The 13,677-nt window shown below is 37.1% G+C and overlaps 2 protein-coding genes across 3 annotated transcripts; both read left to right on the top strand.

Moving 5' to 3' along the window:
- Nucleotides 1-2,222: 2,222 nt before the first annotated feature.
- On the top strand, nt 2,223-5,788 carry LOC103989015 (small ribosomal subunit protein eS1). 2 transcript variants are annotated; one of them, XM_009407743.3, is made up of 7 exons: nt 2,223-2,315; nt 2,416-2,463; nt 2,545-2,650; nt 4,720-4,800; nt 4,868-5,053; nt 5,148-5,348; nt 5,474-5,788. In XM_009407743.3, exons 1-7 carry the CDS (start codon nt 2,305-2,307, stop codon nt 5,564-5,566), a joined length of 726 nt encoding a protein of 241 aa, XP_009406018.2. In that variant the 5' UTR covers nt 2,223-2,304; the 3' UTR covers nt 5,567-5,788. The 2 variants fall into 2 exon arrangements, with proteins under 2 accessions (XP_009406018.2, XP_009406016.2); XM_009407741.3 differs by having other exon boundaries at nt 4,663-4,800.
- Nucleotides 5,789-7,332: 1,544 nt separating this feature from the next.
- LOC135641428 (BTB/POZ and TAZ domain-containing protein 4-like) lies at nt 7,333-8,779 on the top strand. Its single transcript, XM_065156785.1, has 5 exons — nt 7,333-7,557; nt 7,643-7,776; nt 7,843-8,149; nt 8,229-8,542; nt 8,623-8,779. Exons 1-5 carry the CDS (start codon nt 7,348-7,350, stop codon nt 8,777-8,779), a joined length of 1,122 nt encoding a protein of 373 aa, XP_065012857.1. The 5' UTR covers nt 7,333-7,347.
- The last annotated feature ends 4,898 nt before the right edge of the window (nt 8,780-13,677 follow it).

Raw genomic sequence — 13,677 nt, 5'->3', positions numbered from 1 at the left:
AATATCATTCTCATCATTTTAGAATATAGGTCTTAGTGATTTCATCAGTGTCTTAAATTAAATTATTCATTCTCTCAATCTATCTCACTATTATAAGGTATATACAAAGGAGCTTCACGAATTGGTGTAGCATATTCCCTAGGTCATCTAGGTTATAGTAGATTTATATGGTCATAAAAGTTAGGTTATTATCAAGATGATCCCTTCATCTAGGTGACGATCAAGTGACTTTAAGAGTGGTTAAGTGCTCTTTGAATTTTGATAGTTTTCCTTGTAACAAACTAAATGGACTTTCATAGCCTCAAGTTTAGCATTGATTTAATCCAACACTTGTATAACCTGACTTAAATCCATCCTAGGTTATCCTAGATTTATAGGCTCATTGGATGGTAAGCGATTCCACTATAGGTAGTCATATAATGAGAATATGTGTAATTTGGACCATCAAGATAGAATTGAAATTTTAGGGTGTTTGGAGAGGTTATAAGTGATATTTTTGTCTAAAATTTTAGAATTTATTTTGGACTCAAAGCATTACAAATGAGTTAAATTTGGGTTTATTTGGAGGTGTCTAAGTATTAAAAATAAATAGAACAATATTGATAATGAAAGTTAAAAATTACTGAAAGTAAATGACGATACAAAGAAATAAAATAAGTCATATAAGAAGTAAAAAATGATTCGACCAAGGCTTTGATGCGAATCTAATGTAGGGGTGAGTGATGATAAAAAAAATAAAATCTAATGTAGGGGTGAGTGATGATAAAAAAAATAAAAGATGTAATGAGAAATGATGTAGTCAGTAAGTTTGAAAAAGACAAGTGGTAGCAATAAAGATATTAACTCATCTTCCATTTAATAAATCTATAAGCAAGCTTAAAATAAGAGGAGTTAGAAGCTTACTTTGGGTGAAAAAGTTAAATGGTGAAGTATACTGAGCTAATCCTAAATCAAGGGATTGGATTAATATAATAATAAAAAAATAATGCTCTTGGCTTTGAGCAGTGAAACAACGATCAAGCACAGGATAGAAAAGGTGATATGTAAGGTGGTAGTTGTCGATGGGGGATATGTTGATGTCCATTAGTGATTAATGTTATTACTTATTTTAGTGGTGGTGTTGCTGCTATAATAGTGATGATATTGTTATGATGATTGAAGATGAAAGAGAAGGGTGGTGGGGAGGAGGGAAAAGAAAAAAATAGATAGGTAAAGCCTCTCACTCTTGAGAACATTCCACCTAAGGATCTTGGCTATTACAGTACGAAATGTCAGATTTATAATATTTTTATAAGGATGAATTTTCATTGGATGAATGTAACATGCCTCATAGTAAAAAAGTGGTGGGTAGGATAAGAACAAGTGTGTACATTTACATGAATACCATATAACCCTTTTTAAAAAGAGATGATTAGTGATTCATGAAAACTTATCTCTATATGTATTTTAAGATTTATATCTGATATCTCTTTTGATAGTATCATATAAGCTCAATCCCAAAGTCTAATAAAATCCATCTCATCCTCAAATTTTATTATAGTCCAATAAAAAATTATATATATATATATATTTATTTATTTATAATCAACCCTTAATGAATATTTAGACCTAAATGACTATGATATAACAATCCCTTTTCATATCCTCTTAGATCATCATATAACTCTTACAAAAACTGTAAATCACAAGAAAAGAATAAAATATTAAAATAAAGTGTACGATGAAATGGTAAAAATTATTACTTTTTCGGCCTAATCAGTATGATATGTGAGGTTTAGATATTAAACATCGTTGGACCAAAAGGCTAATGGGCTTTACGAGCCCAATTAATAGGGGGCCGTCAAATTAAACTATGCCACTAAATGGGTTCAGGAAGGCAATCTATTAAATGCTTTAAAATCTTCAAATATCGATCGTCCGATTAACAAGCTTCAAATCCAAATGTCACAATCATACAAGATTCTAAATATATATATATATATATATATATCCCTCTAAAGATAATGATTTTTATATTTTTTTAATTTTAAATTCAACATATATATATTAAAAAACCTAAAATATAAGAATATTGTGGGTATAAAGGTATTTTAAATTAATATATAATCTAGATTTCGATTATCTTATTATTGGAGAAACATATTAAGCTATAATAAGATCTACAAAGACAAATAAGCTATTTCGAAACAGTACAAGGATAAATATGTAAAAAGTGACATAGATAAAGCCTTTATAGGGCAGCAGCCTCTTTATCGTCCATCGTCGGCGCCGAAACGCTTTGGAGGTGGAGGATCTGCCGCAGCCATGGCGGTCGGGTTGGGATTTCTTCTATCTGTCCGTCTCTTGATCTTCTTTCTACCCTTTCGCTTCCTTTTTCTCATCTACTCTTCTTTCCCCCTCTCTCCTTTGCTTCAGGAAGAACAAGAGGATCTCCAAGGGGAAGAAGGGAGGCAAGAAGAAGGCGTGAGTTCTGGCCCCAGCCATCCTTTCTTCTCTCTCTTGCTGTATCTGACGCTTTCTCGTGCTCCGGTTGACGTTTTTTAGGGTTGATCCTTTCGCGAAGAAGGATTGGTACGACATTAAGGCTCCTTCAGTCTTCAACGTGAGGAACATTGGCAAGACCCTTGTTTCAAGGACACAGGGCACCAAGGTGTGTTATCGCTATCGTTGTTGTTTCTGGTTCTGCTTATGTGTCTCGTCGAGAAGCATTCGGTGTTTTTTTTTATGGTCAAAATGAGATCTTTATGTGTCGATTGTTGAAATTGTTTTACATTTTGGATTATAAGATAATATTTCTGAAATGTATGAGCCCTTGGAGAAAGTTTTGCTTTGTCAGAGAGAAAAATTTTGCGGGATATGGGTTTCTAGTTAACTATCAGACTCAGGTGGGAGTGAGATTGCGTTGAATGGGTGCAATTCTTGGGAGTTAAACTTTGTCCATGGATGGTGTACCATCGTCTGCTAAATTTTTTTTCAGATGTTCTTCTCTAAATATCAGTTCTTTTTTAAGCTTGTTGTTATGGGCTGATCAAGGAGTGTTGCTCTGTTCTTATCTATGGAGGAGATCATAATCTATTGTCTACACGTTAGAAAATTATTTTCAAAAAGTAGAAAAAAGATAATGAAGCCGGAGGGAAGGATAAATAATAAGGTATGTTTAAAACTAATTGATCCGGATGCTCCAGCTTCACTTTTTAATTCAGTGTGAATCCTACAATCATGCACTTACAAGGGGCACTTTTTTTCTCTTGATGAATTAGTCCAGATATGATCAATGTTAGATATTACGAGAATTCCCACACCGGTAGAATCAAATGAGAGAAGGGTTGCACTTTGAGCTAATAAATAATACACACAATGAAATAAACATGTATTGAATATGGTTGATAAACATTTGGGTTGCACTTTGAGCTAATAAATAATATACACAATGAAATAAACATGTACAGAATATGGTTCATAGACATTTTGTTAATTAAAACGTAACTAAGTCAAATATCTGCTTTCAGTTCAGTTGAGGTTAACTGGGTGCCCTTGGGCTTCAACATGCTTTAGCTATAATATGTGTTTGTGAAACCAAGTAAGAATCGGAAGCCCACAATGTTGCAATGGATTCATAGTTACTTAAAGATTTTCACCATCACAAGAGTTTGGAGAAGGCACAACAATATTATTGAGACTTGCATTGGTCTTCGACCATGCTTCCAAGTGTTTTGTGGATGGCATACCTCACCTTCTTGGTTGTCACACCAAATTTTTAAACAAATTGTCATTCTTGGTTCTAAGATATGATATCTCTATGCAGAATCTAAAGATTGAATGTATCATAATGGTGATACTTCAAATGAATGTTAAAGGAATAATACATATGTGGTACTTGAATTGGATTATCAACCATACATGCCTAAATGCATAACAATGGGTTAAATTTGTGGATCTTTGAGTACATTTTTAATCCATATTTTGTGTCGAATGAAATTATTTTCTATGACCATGAAGTTCTATTTTTGAAACTGGATATTTTAATTTATACAGGAGTAAGTTGTTGAATTAGTTGGCTCAACTAAGCCAACTAATTTAAATTGATTGAACCTAGGCTCTCAAAATTGAACCCAACTTTCAATTGTCTCAAGTGCATGCCTAAGTCACCCAGTGCTTGGGCTCAGGCACATGCTTGAGTCATGCCTCTTTGAAGTAACTCCCCCCAATATATTTCGAGGCACTTAGGCCTCACCTTGCATCGTCCGAACGTCTAGGTGAGCGTTGAGCGCCTATTGAAAACATTGCACTATAAGGTTTTGTCAACTAAAATGCTATTGAAGTTAAAATTAAATCATTTCTCAAACCTGAAATGATAGAGGTGAAGAGATAACCATAAAGCTTTCTTGGTATGAGATTGTTCTTTGTAACTTCAAGCCTAAATAAAAAACAATTACACAACCCGACCATTTCGCATGTCACCTCTGATTGCCATAAGATTTGACCTTTTTTGCTTTTCATAATATACCATCTGGCATTATTTATTTGAATTGCTTGAATTTTGTGGTTTTCATTTCTAATGGTTCATTCAGGAATATGTTTGGACATTAATGTTCTTGGTGTATGTGGTGAGCTGAATTTTTTATTGCTTAAAGGTGTTGAAGATCTTTCTTGTCATCTCAGATTGCATCTGAAGGTTTGAAGCACAGAGTTTTTGAGGTTTGTTTAGCTGACCTGCAGAATGATGAGGACCAGGCGCACAGAAAAATCCGGCTTCGTGCGGAGGATGTGCAAGGGAAGAATGTTTTAACTAACTTCTGGGTATGTGTCTTGCACTATTGTGCTTAACTCTTTATTTTCAACCATCTTATTTTGTTTACTTATGTAGGGCATGGACCTGACAACTGACAAGGTTAGATACGTAGTCCGAAAGTGGCAGACTTTAATTGAAGCACATGTTGATGTGAAGACGACCGACAATTACACTTTGAGGATGTTTTGTATTGGCTTCACTAAGAGACGCCCAAATCAGGTTAAACGCACGTGTTACGCCCAATCTAGTCAGATCAGACAGGTAAATTTGTTGTAAAATGCATTTGATATTTATTGTATTTATTGTGGGGGGTGGGGAGGGACAGTTTTAGTCATGCCTTCTTATGTGGTCACAGATACGCCGCAAGATGAGAGAGATTATGGTTAATCAAGCTACAACTGGTGATCTGAAGGATTTGGTACAGAAATTCATACCAGAGGTCATAGGTAAGGAAATTGAAAAAGCAACAACAAGCATTTACCCCTTGCAGAATGTTTTCATCCGCAAAGTCAAAATTCTCAAGGCTCCCAAATTCGATCTGGGGAAGCTTATGGAGGTACTCTTATCCCTTCTTTTCCTTTTTCTTTTGACATGACTGGGTGAACAATGGCAATCTGTAGGTTAATCAAATGGGTTTCAATGCCCTCTTTCTTCAGTCTCCTTGACAATTGCCATTTGCAGGTCCATGGTGACTACAAGGAGGATGTGGGTGCCAAGGTAGACAGACCTGCTGAAGATGTCCAGATGGAAGGTGAAGAAGTAACTGGGGCATAGATATCTAGTCTTTCTATTGCCAACATCCACATGAATGCAGTTGCTGCAGTTTTGTGTTTCCTGTTGCTATTGAGTTGATCAGTGACATCTTTGGCATTATTTCCAGCATCGGTTGGCTTTTCTTTTAGTGGAATGGATGAGCTCTTCACAAACACAGAAATTATTTTTTAATATTAAATGTACTTGATGATCCATTTAATTAGCTGCCATGGGTTTTTTCAATTAACTAAGATTTGAAGCTTTTTTTTTTTTAATTCCTCAGAATTTATTCATTTGTAAGATCCTGATAACTTTCAAGCGAAAGGAAATGTCTTACGCTACCAAATGGATTCTGCCAGAGGTTGTCTGTAAATATATTATATTTTCATGGATATCAACAATCCCCTGCATGTCATTTCCTGACAGAGGTTGTCTGTGAAAAAGCTTCCAGTAATAATAAGAGAGTAAATAAATCTAAAGCTCAAGGAAACTAATTTTCAAATGATCAAAATAATATTTTAAATCAAAATAAAATAGGCAATGAAGAACTAATAATACTTTATGTACGTAGAGAAAGAAGTTTGGTCGTTCCGGAACGGATTATTCGTGTCTTTTTGTACTAAAGCAAATGTTTTATTGATTGTTTGACTAATTGACTTGTGGTTTCTTGAGAGTGGTTGGCAAATAAATTGTTCGAGTTCCTTTTTATATTTAACTTCCACATTATATATTCATTAGTTGAGTCATTTTACCATATTATGTACTTATAGATTGTAATCGAAAAGGATTTGTTGTAAATTATCATGAAGTTCTCAATAAATAAATAAATAAACTTTAAGAATGATTCTAGAAATGATGATTACTCATATGGATTTCCAGTGATATTTCTATATGGATTACCCAGCACAAATTAAATTGAAAACTAATTACACTATGGATTATTAAAAAAAAGGCAAAAAACCAAAACTAACTTCGAAGGGGACAAAAGGCAAATAAATATCCAATATATTAAAGAAAGTTCTAAATGGAGATTATCAATAACTACCTATAATTTAAGTTTCATTTAATCTAGTAAAAAAATTCACCGATCTAATCACTTGATGAGCAATTCTCGATTGACAAATAATCCTCCAGTCCCACAGTCCCAAAATTAGATGCGGCGAACTAGAAACATGAGGCTGTTCTTCCCGCTAGATTTTGACCTGGTCTTTCTCGAATGATGGCATCAAACCTGCCACAGAATTGACCAGCTGCATGAATGGTCATCGCTGTTTTTGTTGCATGCCACCATTTCCGAAGGCTAATCCTGTAATCATCTGGGAACCACCATTACATCTCCTGAAGACGTGGAAGGGGAAGCAGACAACACATTCTTGCATGGCACAGGGTGTTTACCATCTACAACCCCTGTGCAGGGAGGCGCAATGCCGAAGATATATAGAAGCCAAGCATTAGCCAGATTCCTCGAGGTGAGATCTCTGCGCCATCTTCATCTCTGTTCAATTCCAGCAGAGCTCATTCTCGGGCCACATCCGTACATGTTCCCAAGCTCTTCGTTTGATCCTTGAACAAGTTCGTCTCTTCTCGTTTAATCTCGTTGATCAAGGAAAGGGTAGTTCTTGTCCCTTAACATTCCTGGTATGACATGCATTCCTCTAGCTTGTAAGATTTCTCTTTGATTTTGATGACATTTGGCACATAATTTAGAATTAGATGAGATGTAACTGATGCACGATTGCGATCCCCGTGAAGGGAAGAGGAGGAGAAGAAAAAGCTTGCGAATGGCAGATCAGAGGTGGGAGATGAGCATCCATAGGTGCTGCCCGCAGCCACCGTCAGTCCTAAGTTTAGCTGCTACCAGCAACAACTGCGAGAGGCTGGCCAAGCACAGCTGCTGCATGGCTGACAACCTGACCAGGGATCTACTCCACCGGCTCTTCGCCGACGGATACCGAGCCGATGTCGGCGTCTACACCAACGACGGCATCATTCTGGCCCACGCCAGCATTCTTGTACGTCCCCTTCCCCCATCTTCCCTGTCGAGAATCGAAGCACGGTGTTCTTCTGGTTGGTTCGACGTTTCTTTGTGATGAACAGGGCATGGCTTCGCCGGTGATCAAGACCATGCTGAAGCAGTCCAAGAGAAGAGGAGGGCGTCGGAGGGCGATCTCCATCCGCGGTGTTCCTCACAATGCCGTCCGCATCTTTCTTCGCTTCCTCTACACATCATGGTAACAGCTTACACACTGCGACTCGGAATCGCTGGACCCGTTGATATCTTGTGTTTGTTCTGATAGCTACGAGGAGGAAGAGATGAACGAGTTCGTGCTGCATCTGCTGGTGCTGTCGCATGCATTCGTGATCCCATCATTGAAGATGGTGTGCGTGCAGCAGCTGGAGAGAGGCCTGCTCACCACGGAGAACGCGGTGGACGCGTTGCAGCTCGCGAGGCTCTGCGACGCGCCCCGCCTCTGCCTCCTCTGCCACCGGTTGATAGTGAAGCAGTTCAAGGAGGTGTCTGCTTCCGGGGGGTGGAAGGTGATGAGGCAGAGTGACCCCGTGCTCGAGAAGGAGCTTCTCGAGTCGGTGATCGATGACGATTCAGTAAGCTCCTTGGGCACACTTTATCCTTCTCGTTTTAGCTCTCAAGGTCGATGAACACCCACCTGGTTCCGATTACCAGAGCAAGATCGAGAGAGTGAGGAAGATAGAGGAGAGGAAGATCTACCTGCAGCTGCACGAAGCGATGGAGGCGCTGGTCCACATCTGCAGGGACGGGTGCCGCACCATCGGGCCTCACGACAAGGTTCTGAAGCAGAACGCGGCGCCCTGCAACTTCCCCGCCTGCAAAGGCCTAGAAGCGTTGGTCCGCCACTTCGCCGGCTGCAAGAACCGAGTGCTCGGTGGCTGCACCCACTGCAAGAGGATGTGGCAGCTTCTCGAGCTCCACTCGCGGCTGTGCTCGCAGGTGGACGGGTGCAAAGTCCCGCTTTGCAGGTAGTAGGTAACCCACTCATGGTCATCGGTCCATTCCTTTAGAGGACTCCTCCTTCCATGCTTACGGCTTGTGGTTGCAGGCATTTCAAGGAGAGGTTGAGGCAGCAGAGCAAGAAGGACGAGGTGAAGTGGAAACTGTTGGTGAGCAAAGTGCTGGAGGCGGCGGACTTCTCGCGGGCACGCGTTCACTCGTCGGTGGTGGTGGTGTGCACGCAGCCCCAGCTCACGTTTCATTGACCTGTCACGGCTCTTCTTTTGGAAGAGCACGATGAACTGTAGATCGCTGCAATGTAACTTGCAGGAAGGAACGGACGCCTGGTCGAGCTGCCATGGTGAACTCACTGTGTCGTAGTTGTGACCTACTTGTATGACAAACAAGCAACATAGAACGTATAAGAAAGATAAACTAAGTTGTTACATCAGGGCTTTTTGATTTGGGTCATATAAATCATACCAGATGCAATTACAAGCTAAATATCCTATGCTACATGGAACAATAGCTCCTTTACTGAATACCAAAGAGAATATATATATATATATATATACACAGAGAGAGAGAGAGAGAGAGAAAAGAAAAAAGTTTTACTCCTTTATCTTCTTAAAAATTTTAAATCATTTACCATGTAAACATAACAAAAATAAAGAATAAATCTCTTAAATTAATCCAAATCTAAACAATTTCTAACATAAAACTCTACAGAAATTTATGTATTAGAGGAAACACTAGATGCATATAAATTTGAGATGATATTTACATGGAAAAATAATCCTTTATATTAAAGGATTTTTTTTTTTCATACATGACAAAAAATAAATTATTTTTTCTCCTACACTTCTCTTCACCAAAGCCATAACTTGGATTCTCAAGTAACCTGGAACCTGTTAAGAAATGTAAAATCATTTTACCAACCCTAATATCCCAATTATATTTACAATAAATAAAGAAGGCTAATATCCCAATATATAGCCTACATTATTCTGATGCATAATTTGGCTTGAATGAAAAGGAAATTTATGATAAAAATTTTCCAATATGAAAATGATTCAGGAAAAAACAAAATTACATGAATAAAAATAGTTTTTAGTTTAGTCATGGAGAATCATTCAAAGAATCAAAAAAAGGAATTACTGAGGATTTTTTAATAAGTTAAACAATTATATTTTGTAAGACAACAATATTAAAAAAAGTAAGAACTAGAAATCATCATAAGTTCAAGATTATATATGATCCCAAGACATAACATGATTTGAAGTTGGGTTTCCCACTAACCCTAAATTTAATGCTCTCAAAATTATCTGATTAACAGTTACAAATTCCTAGTTTTACATGTTCTGTTTGTGCAATAATGTTTGAAATGGTTTTCTCATTTATTAGGATCGTTACTTTTCTGCATGAACAGTGAATTAACGTTTTTCTTGGTCGATCTTGAGTTGAGCTTTTGGGGCTCTTCTTCTTCTCATCTTTTTATTCTCTCTCAACAATCCAACTCGAACTCACAAGACTCCAATGAGCACAAAGTTTTGTCAAGGTGACAACACTACCAACACACAGTCCATCCATGCTGAAAGGGTGACCTGAACTGAACTGCTCCTACGACAAAGGTGAGCTTGCAAACATGTCTTAATCCCTCTCCCCACTTAATATTTTGGCTTTTGCAAATCACCAATAACCCTAAAACCAGTCTACATTATTATGCGTTGCATTTAACAGTCACCTAAATTTTTAGTTGTATGTGGGACTGTGTATGCTATTTACAAGACAAATATACAAAAAATTATTTGGATGTTATTAAAAACATCTCTTCTTTTTGTTCTATTTCTTGACACTCTTATAGGTTGAATGATCCTTTTACTTGTCATTTTTTTATGTTGGATTTAATTTATTTTATTGTAGATATTTTTTGTTGTAACTATTAGAAAAGAAAAAGGTAAAAATGCTTGAAAACATTTACAACTCACCAATGTTTATTATCATATTCTTTTCCTTCTTTTTTTAAATGAACAAATTTGCGGTTCCAAAACCAAACATCATCCTTAGAATTTTAGGATCCATCTTTTATCTAATAATACCCATTTTTGCTACATCACCATTATAATATTCATTCCAATAAGCAGATGATATTTCAATTTGTCTTATTATATTGCTAAGCTTTATAGCTATTTATTGGTTGGAAAGAAATACTGTTTTTTTTCTGATCTGAATCCGAACCCTATTAATTAAGATTCTATTTTTTCTATCCAATATAAAGAATTCCCATCGTATGAATAATTAACAAAAATCATTTTCTTGAATTAGAAAAGAAAAACTACACAAGTAAATAGAGGAAAACACAACAGAATTCACAACCTAATAACATTATTTGATGCAAGCTTGTTTGTTTGCTTACAATACCTCTCGACCATTACATACGTGGATGTTAGGCACCGCACAAACTCTATAAATGAGCCACTGCTTTCCTTTCATCTCTCAGGCCTCCTCCTCCTACTGTCTTTCCTGCTCTCGACATGGAGCCTCTCACCATACTCGCATGCACCAGCGGAGTGATCGGACAGATCGCCATCTGTGTCCTCCGCTTCAAGCCGGCCTTCAACTTCGCCCGGCGGCTTGTCGACTGCCTTCAGCACCCGCGCCCCCCACCTCCGCGCGCCGTCACCACCGAGGCCATCATGGACGCCGTCCACGAGCTGCGTGGCTCTAGGAACTAAGCTGTACCAAAGAATGAACATGCCATGCATGTTCCATGCCACCACAACTCCAAGGAACGAGTCGAAGACGATCATGTTGTGCATGCCTGTTGAGACTCCCTCCCATGCACGTCATTTGCTGCATAAGTAGTGTTGCTTTCATCTTTAAAGAAGATTAGGTTGGAGAAGGCTAATGAACCAAATGTCTGAGCTGAGAAGTTACTCATGGTCACCAAGAGTTTGTGACCAACAAATGTAACTGAATCAATTGATGGTGCTCTAATGTGAGTGTAGCTTCCAATCACTCTCCTCTCTCTATTGGATTTGGTCACTTTCCTAGAAAGATAAAAAAAAACCTTATACATTTTAAATTTGATCTCCATTGGCTCCTTAATAATGATTTCAAATCATCTATTAAACACAATTTCACTCCTCCCTGATCGAAAGTTGCAAAGTCTATCCAATAAGCTGTTTGCCCTTAATAGACAATGACATATTAAATGGTAGACTAGATCGAAAGCTCAATGGATCAATGAGGAGAATAAAAGCATTAGATATTTTTAGAATATGTGCTCCCTTAGAAGATGGAAAAACTAGATTTGGCTCATCAAAACCAATGACTCTCTTGATTGCTTAGACACTTTAACTCTATTCTTTCCCTCTTGGCAGACTAGTATGCTACCCTTTGCCAACTACCTAATCTAGACTCAGAGCTCTGATTGATTATGTCTCATTTATTAGGTTTTTCTCGTTTGTTGAAATCAAACTAGCTCTTTCTCAGATGAGGGTTGGCAAGATAATATGCTGGCCTCCTTTACTAACTTTTACTCCTGATGAGCTCCCATTTCCTAAATTTGGGGCCACACTTTGCTAGTCTTTATTCCTAAAACTAGTGCTGCTGCTTACATCAAGGATTTTAGACCCCATTGCACTATGCAATATGATCTACAAAATCCTTACCAAACTCCTTGTCAACTATCTTAAATTATATGTAAGCAAGTTGATCAGTCCCAAACAATTTACTTTTTATCAAAAGTAGAAACATTTATAATATCATCTTTATAACTATGGAGCTTGTTCTTATGTGCCTATCTAAGGATAAAAATTTATATGTCCTTCTAAAGTTAGATTTAGAAAAAACTTTTGATTTGATTTCTTAGGAAGCCACCAAAACCTCTCTAAATCTCATAAACTTTCCTCCTAAACTCATTAATAAGATTGCATCATGTGTTACCTCCCATATCTTTACTTGTTTGATCAATGGTGAGCACTCAAATTGGTTTAAGAGTAATCATGAGATAAGGGAAAGAGATTCTTTGTCACCCTACCTATTCATAATTGTTCAGCAAATCCTCTCTTCTGTTATTGCTAAAGTTGTGAAAAGAAGGGAGTTAATCCTTTTTCAATTGATGACACCCTACAATATTAAAGGTATTAAAATCTCTATCTCATATTCACATATTATCTTCTCCTATCCTTTAAAGCCAATTCCAAATCCTGCTCCCGAATGCTTAAAATCTTGGAAATCTTTGAATCTCTTACTTATCTTAAAGTCAACATTGATAAATCAAACATTTACTTCTCTTCCCAATAAGGCCCAATGACTAAGCACTCTATATGCTCTAACCTAGGTATCAAGGAGGGCAGCTGGCTGCTAAAATATTCTCCTCTAAAGATGGATGGCAGGATATGTATCAAAGCACCTTGATTGATAAAGCATTGGGAAAAATCCAAGGTTGGCACAAGTCCCTGCTATCCTCCTCAATTCCTAATTTAGAGACTTCCTACTCAAATCCTCCTCAATTCTTAGATATATGGTAAACTCATTTCTATGCTTTCTAAATTATTTAGAGACTTCTTTTAGAATGATAGTCAAAAGAACAAAATAAATCTTATCAATACGAATACCATGATCTTACCCAAAGTTGAAGATGGCTTTAGTATTTATAATCTTCTAGTAGTTAAGAAAATCATTTGTGCTAAGTGTATTATATATATCCTTAACTCTCATGACACCCTTTGAGTTAAAATATTTTTGGCTAAATATGAAAACTTACATCCTTGATCCTTCCCATCAAGGATGGATTCTAAAAGATCAATGAAAATAGAAACAACATTGATATTTGAGAGGACCCCTCGTCCACTAGCACTCTTTCAAATAGTATACAATAAGTAATCCCTACCTCTTCAGATATTACACTCTTGAGGAAACTTAATTGAAAGGTGATGTGGTGTCTTAGGATTGTTCCCAAAATCAAGATATTCCTATGAAAACTTTCTTAGAATCACTTTCTATTTTCAACTACATATATGTTATCATATTATTATCGACAAGACTTATGTTTACCATTTGCATCTAAACTCTTCTTTACGTATTTTGTTGGATTATCACTTTTAATTCTGGGCTACTTTATAGTAGCACTTTCATCTCAGATTCTGTTTCTTCTTTT

This window comes from Musa acuminata, chromosome BXJ3-6 (assembly GCF_036884655.1).
Source record: "Musa acuminata AAA Group cultivar baxijiao chromosome BXJ3-6, Cavendish_Baxijiao_AAA, whole genome shotgun sequence".
Taxonomy (NCBI): Eukaryota; Viridiplantae; Streptophyta; class Magnoliopsida; order Zingiberales; family Musaceae; genus Musa; species Musa acuminata.
The sequence above is the reverse complement of the archived record's forward strand: the minus strand, read 5'-3'. Positions and strand labels throughout refer to the sequence as shown.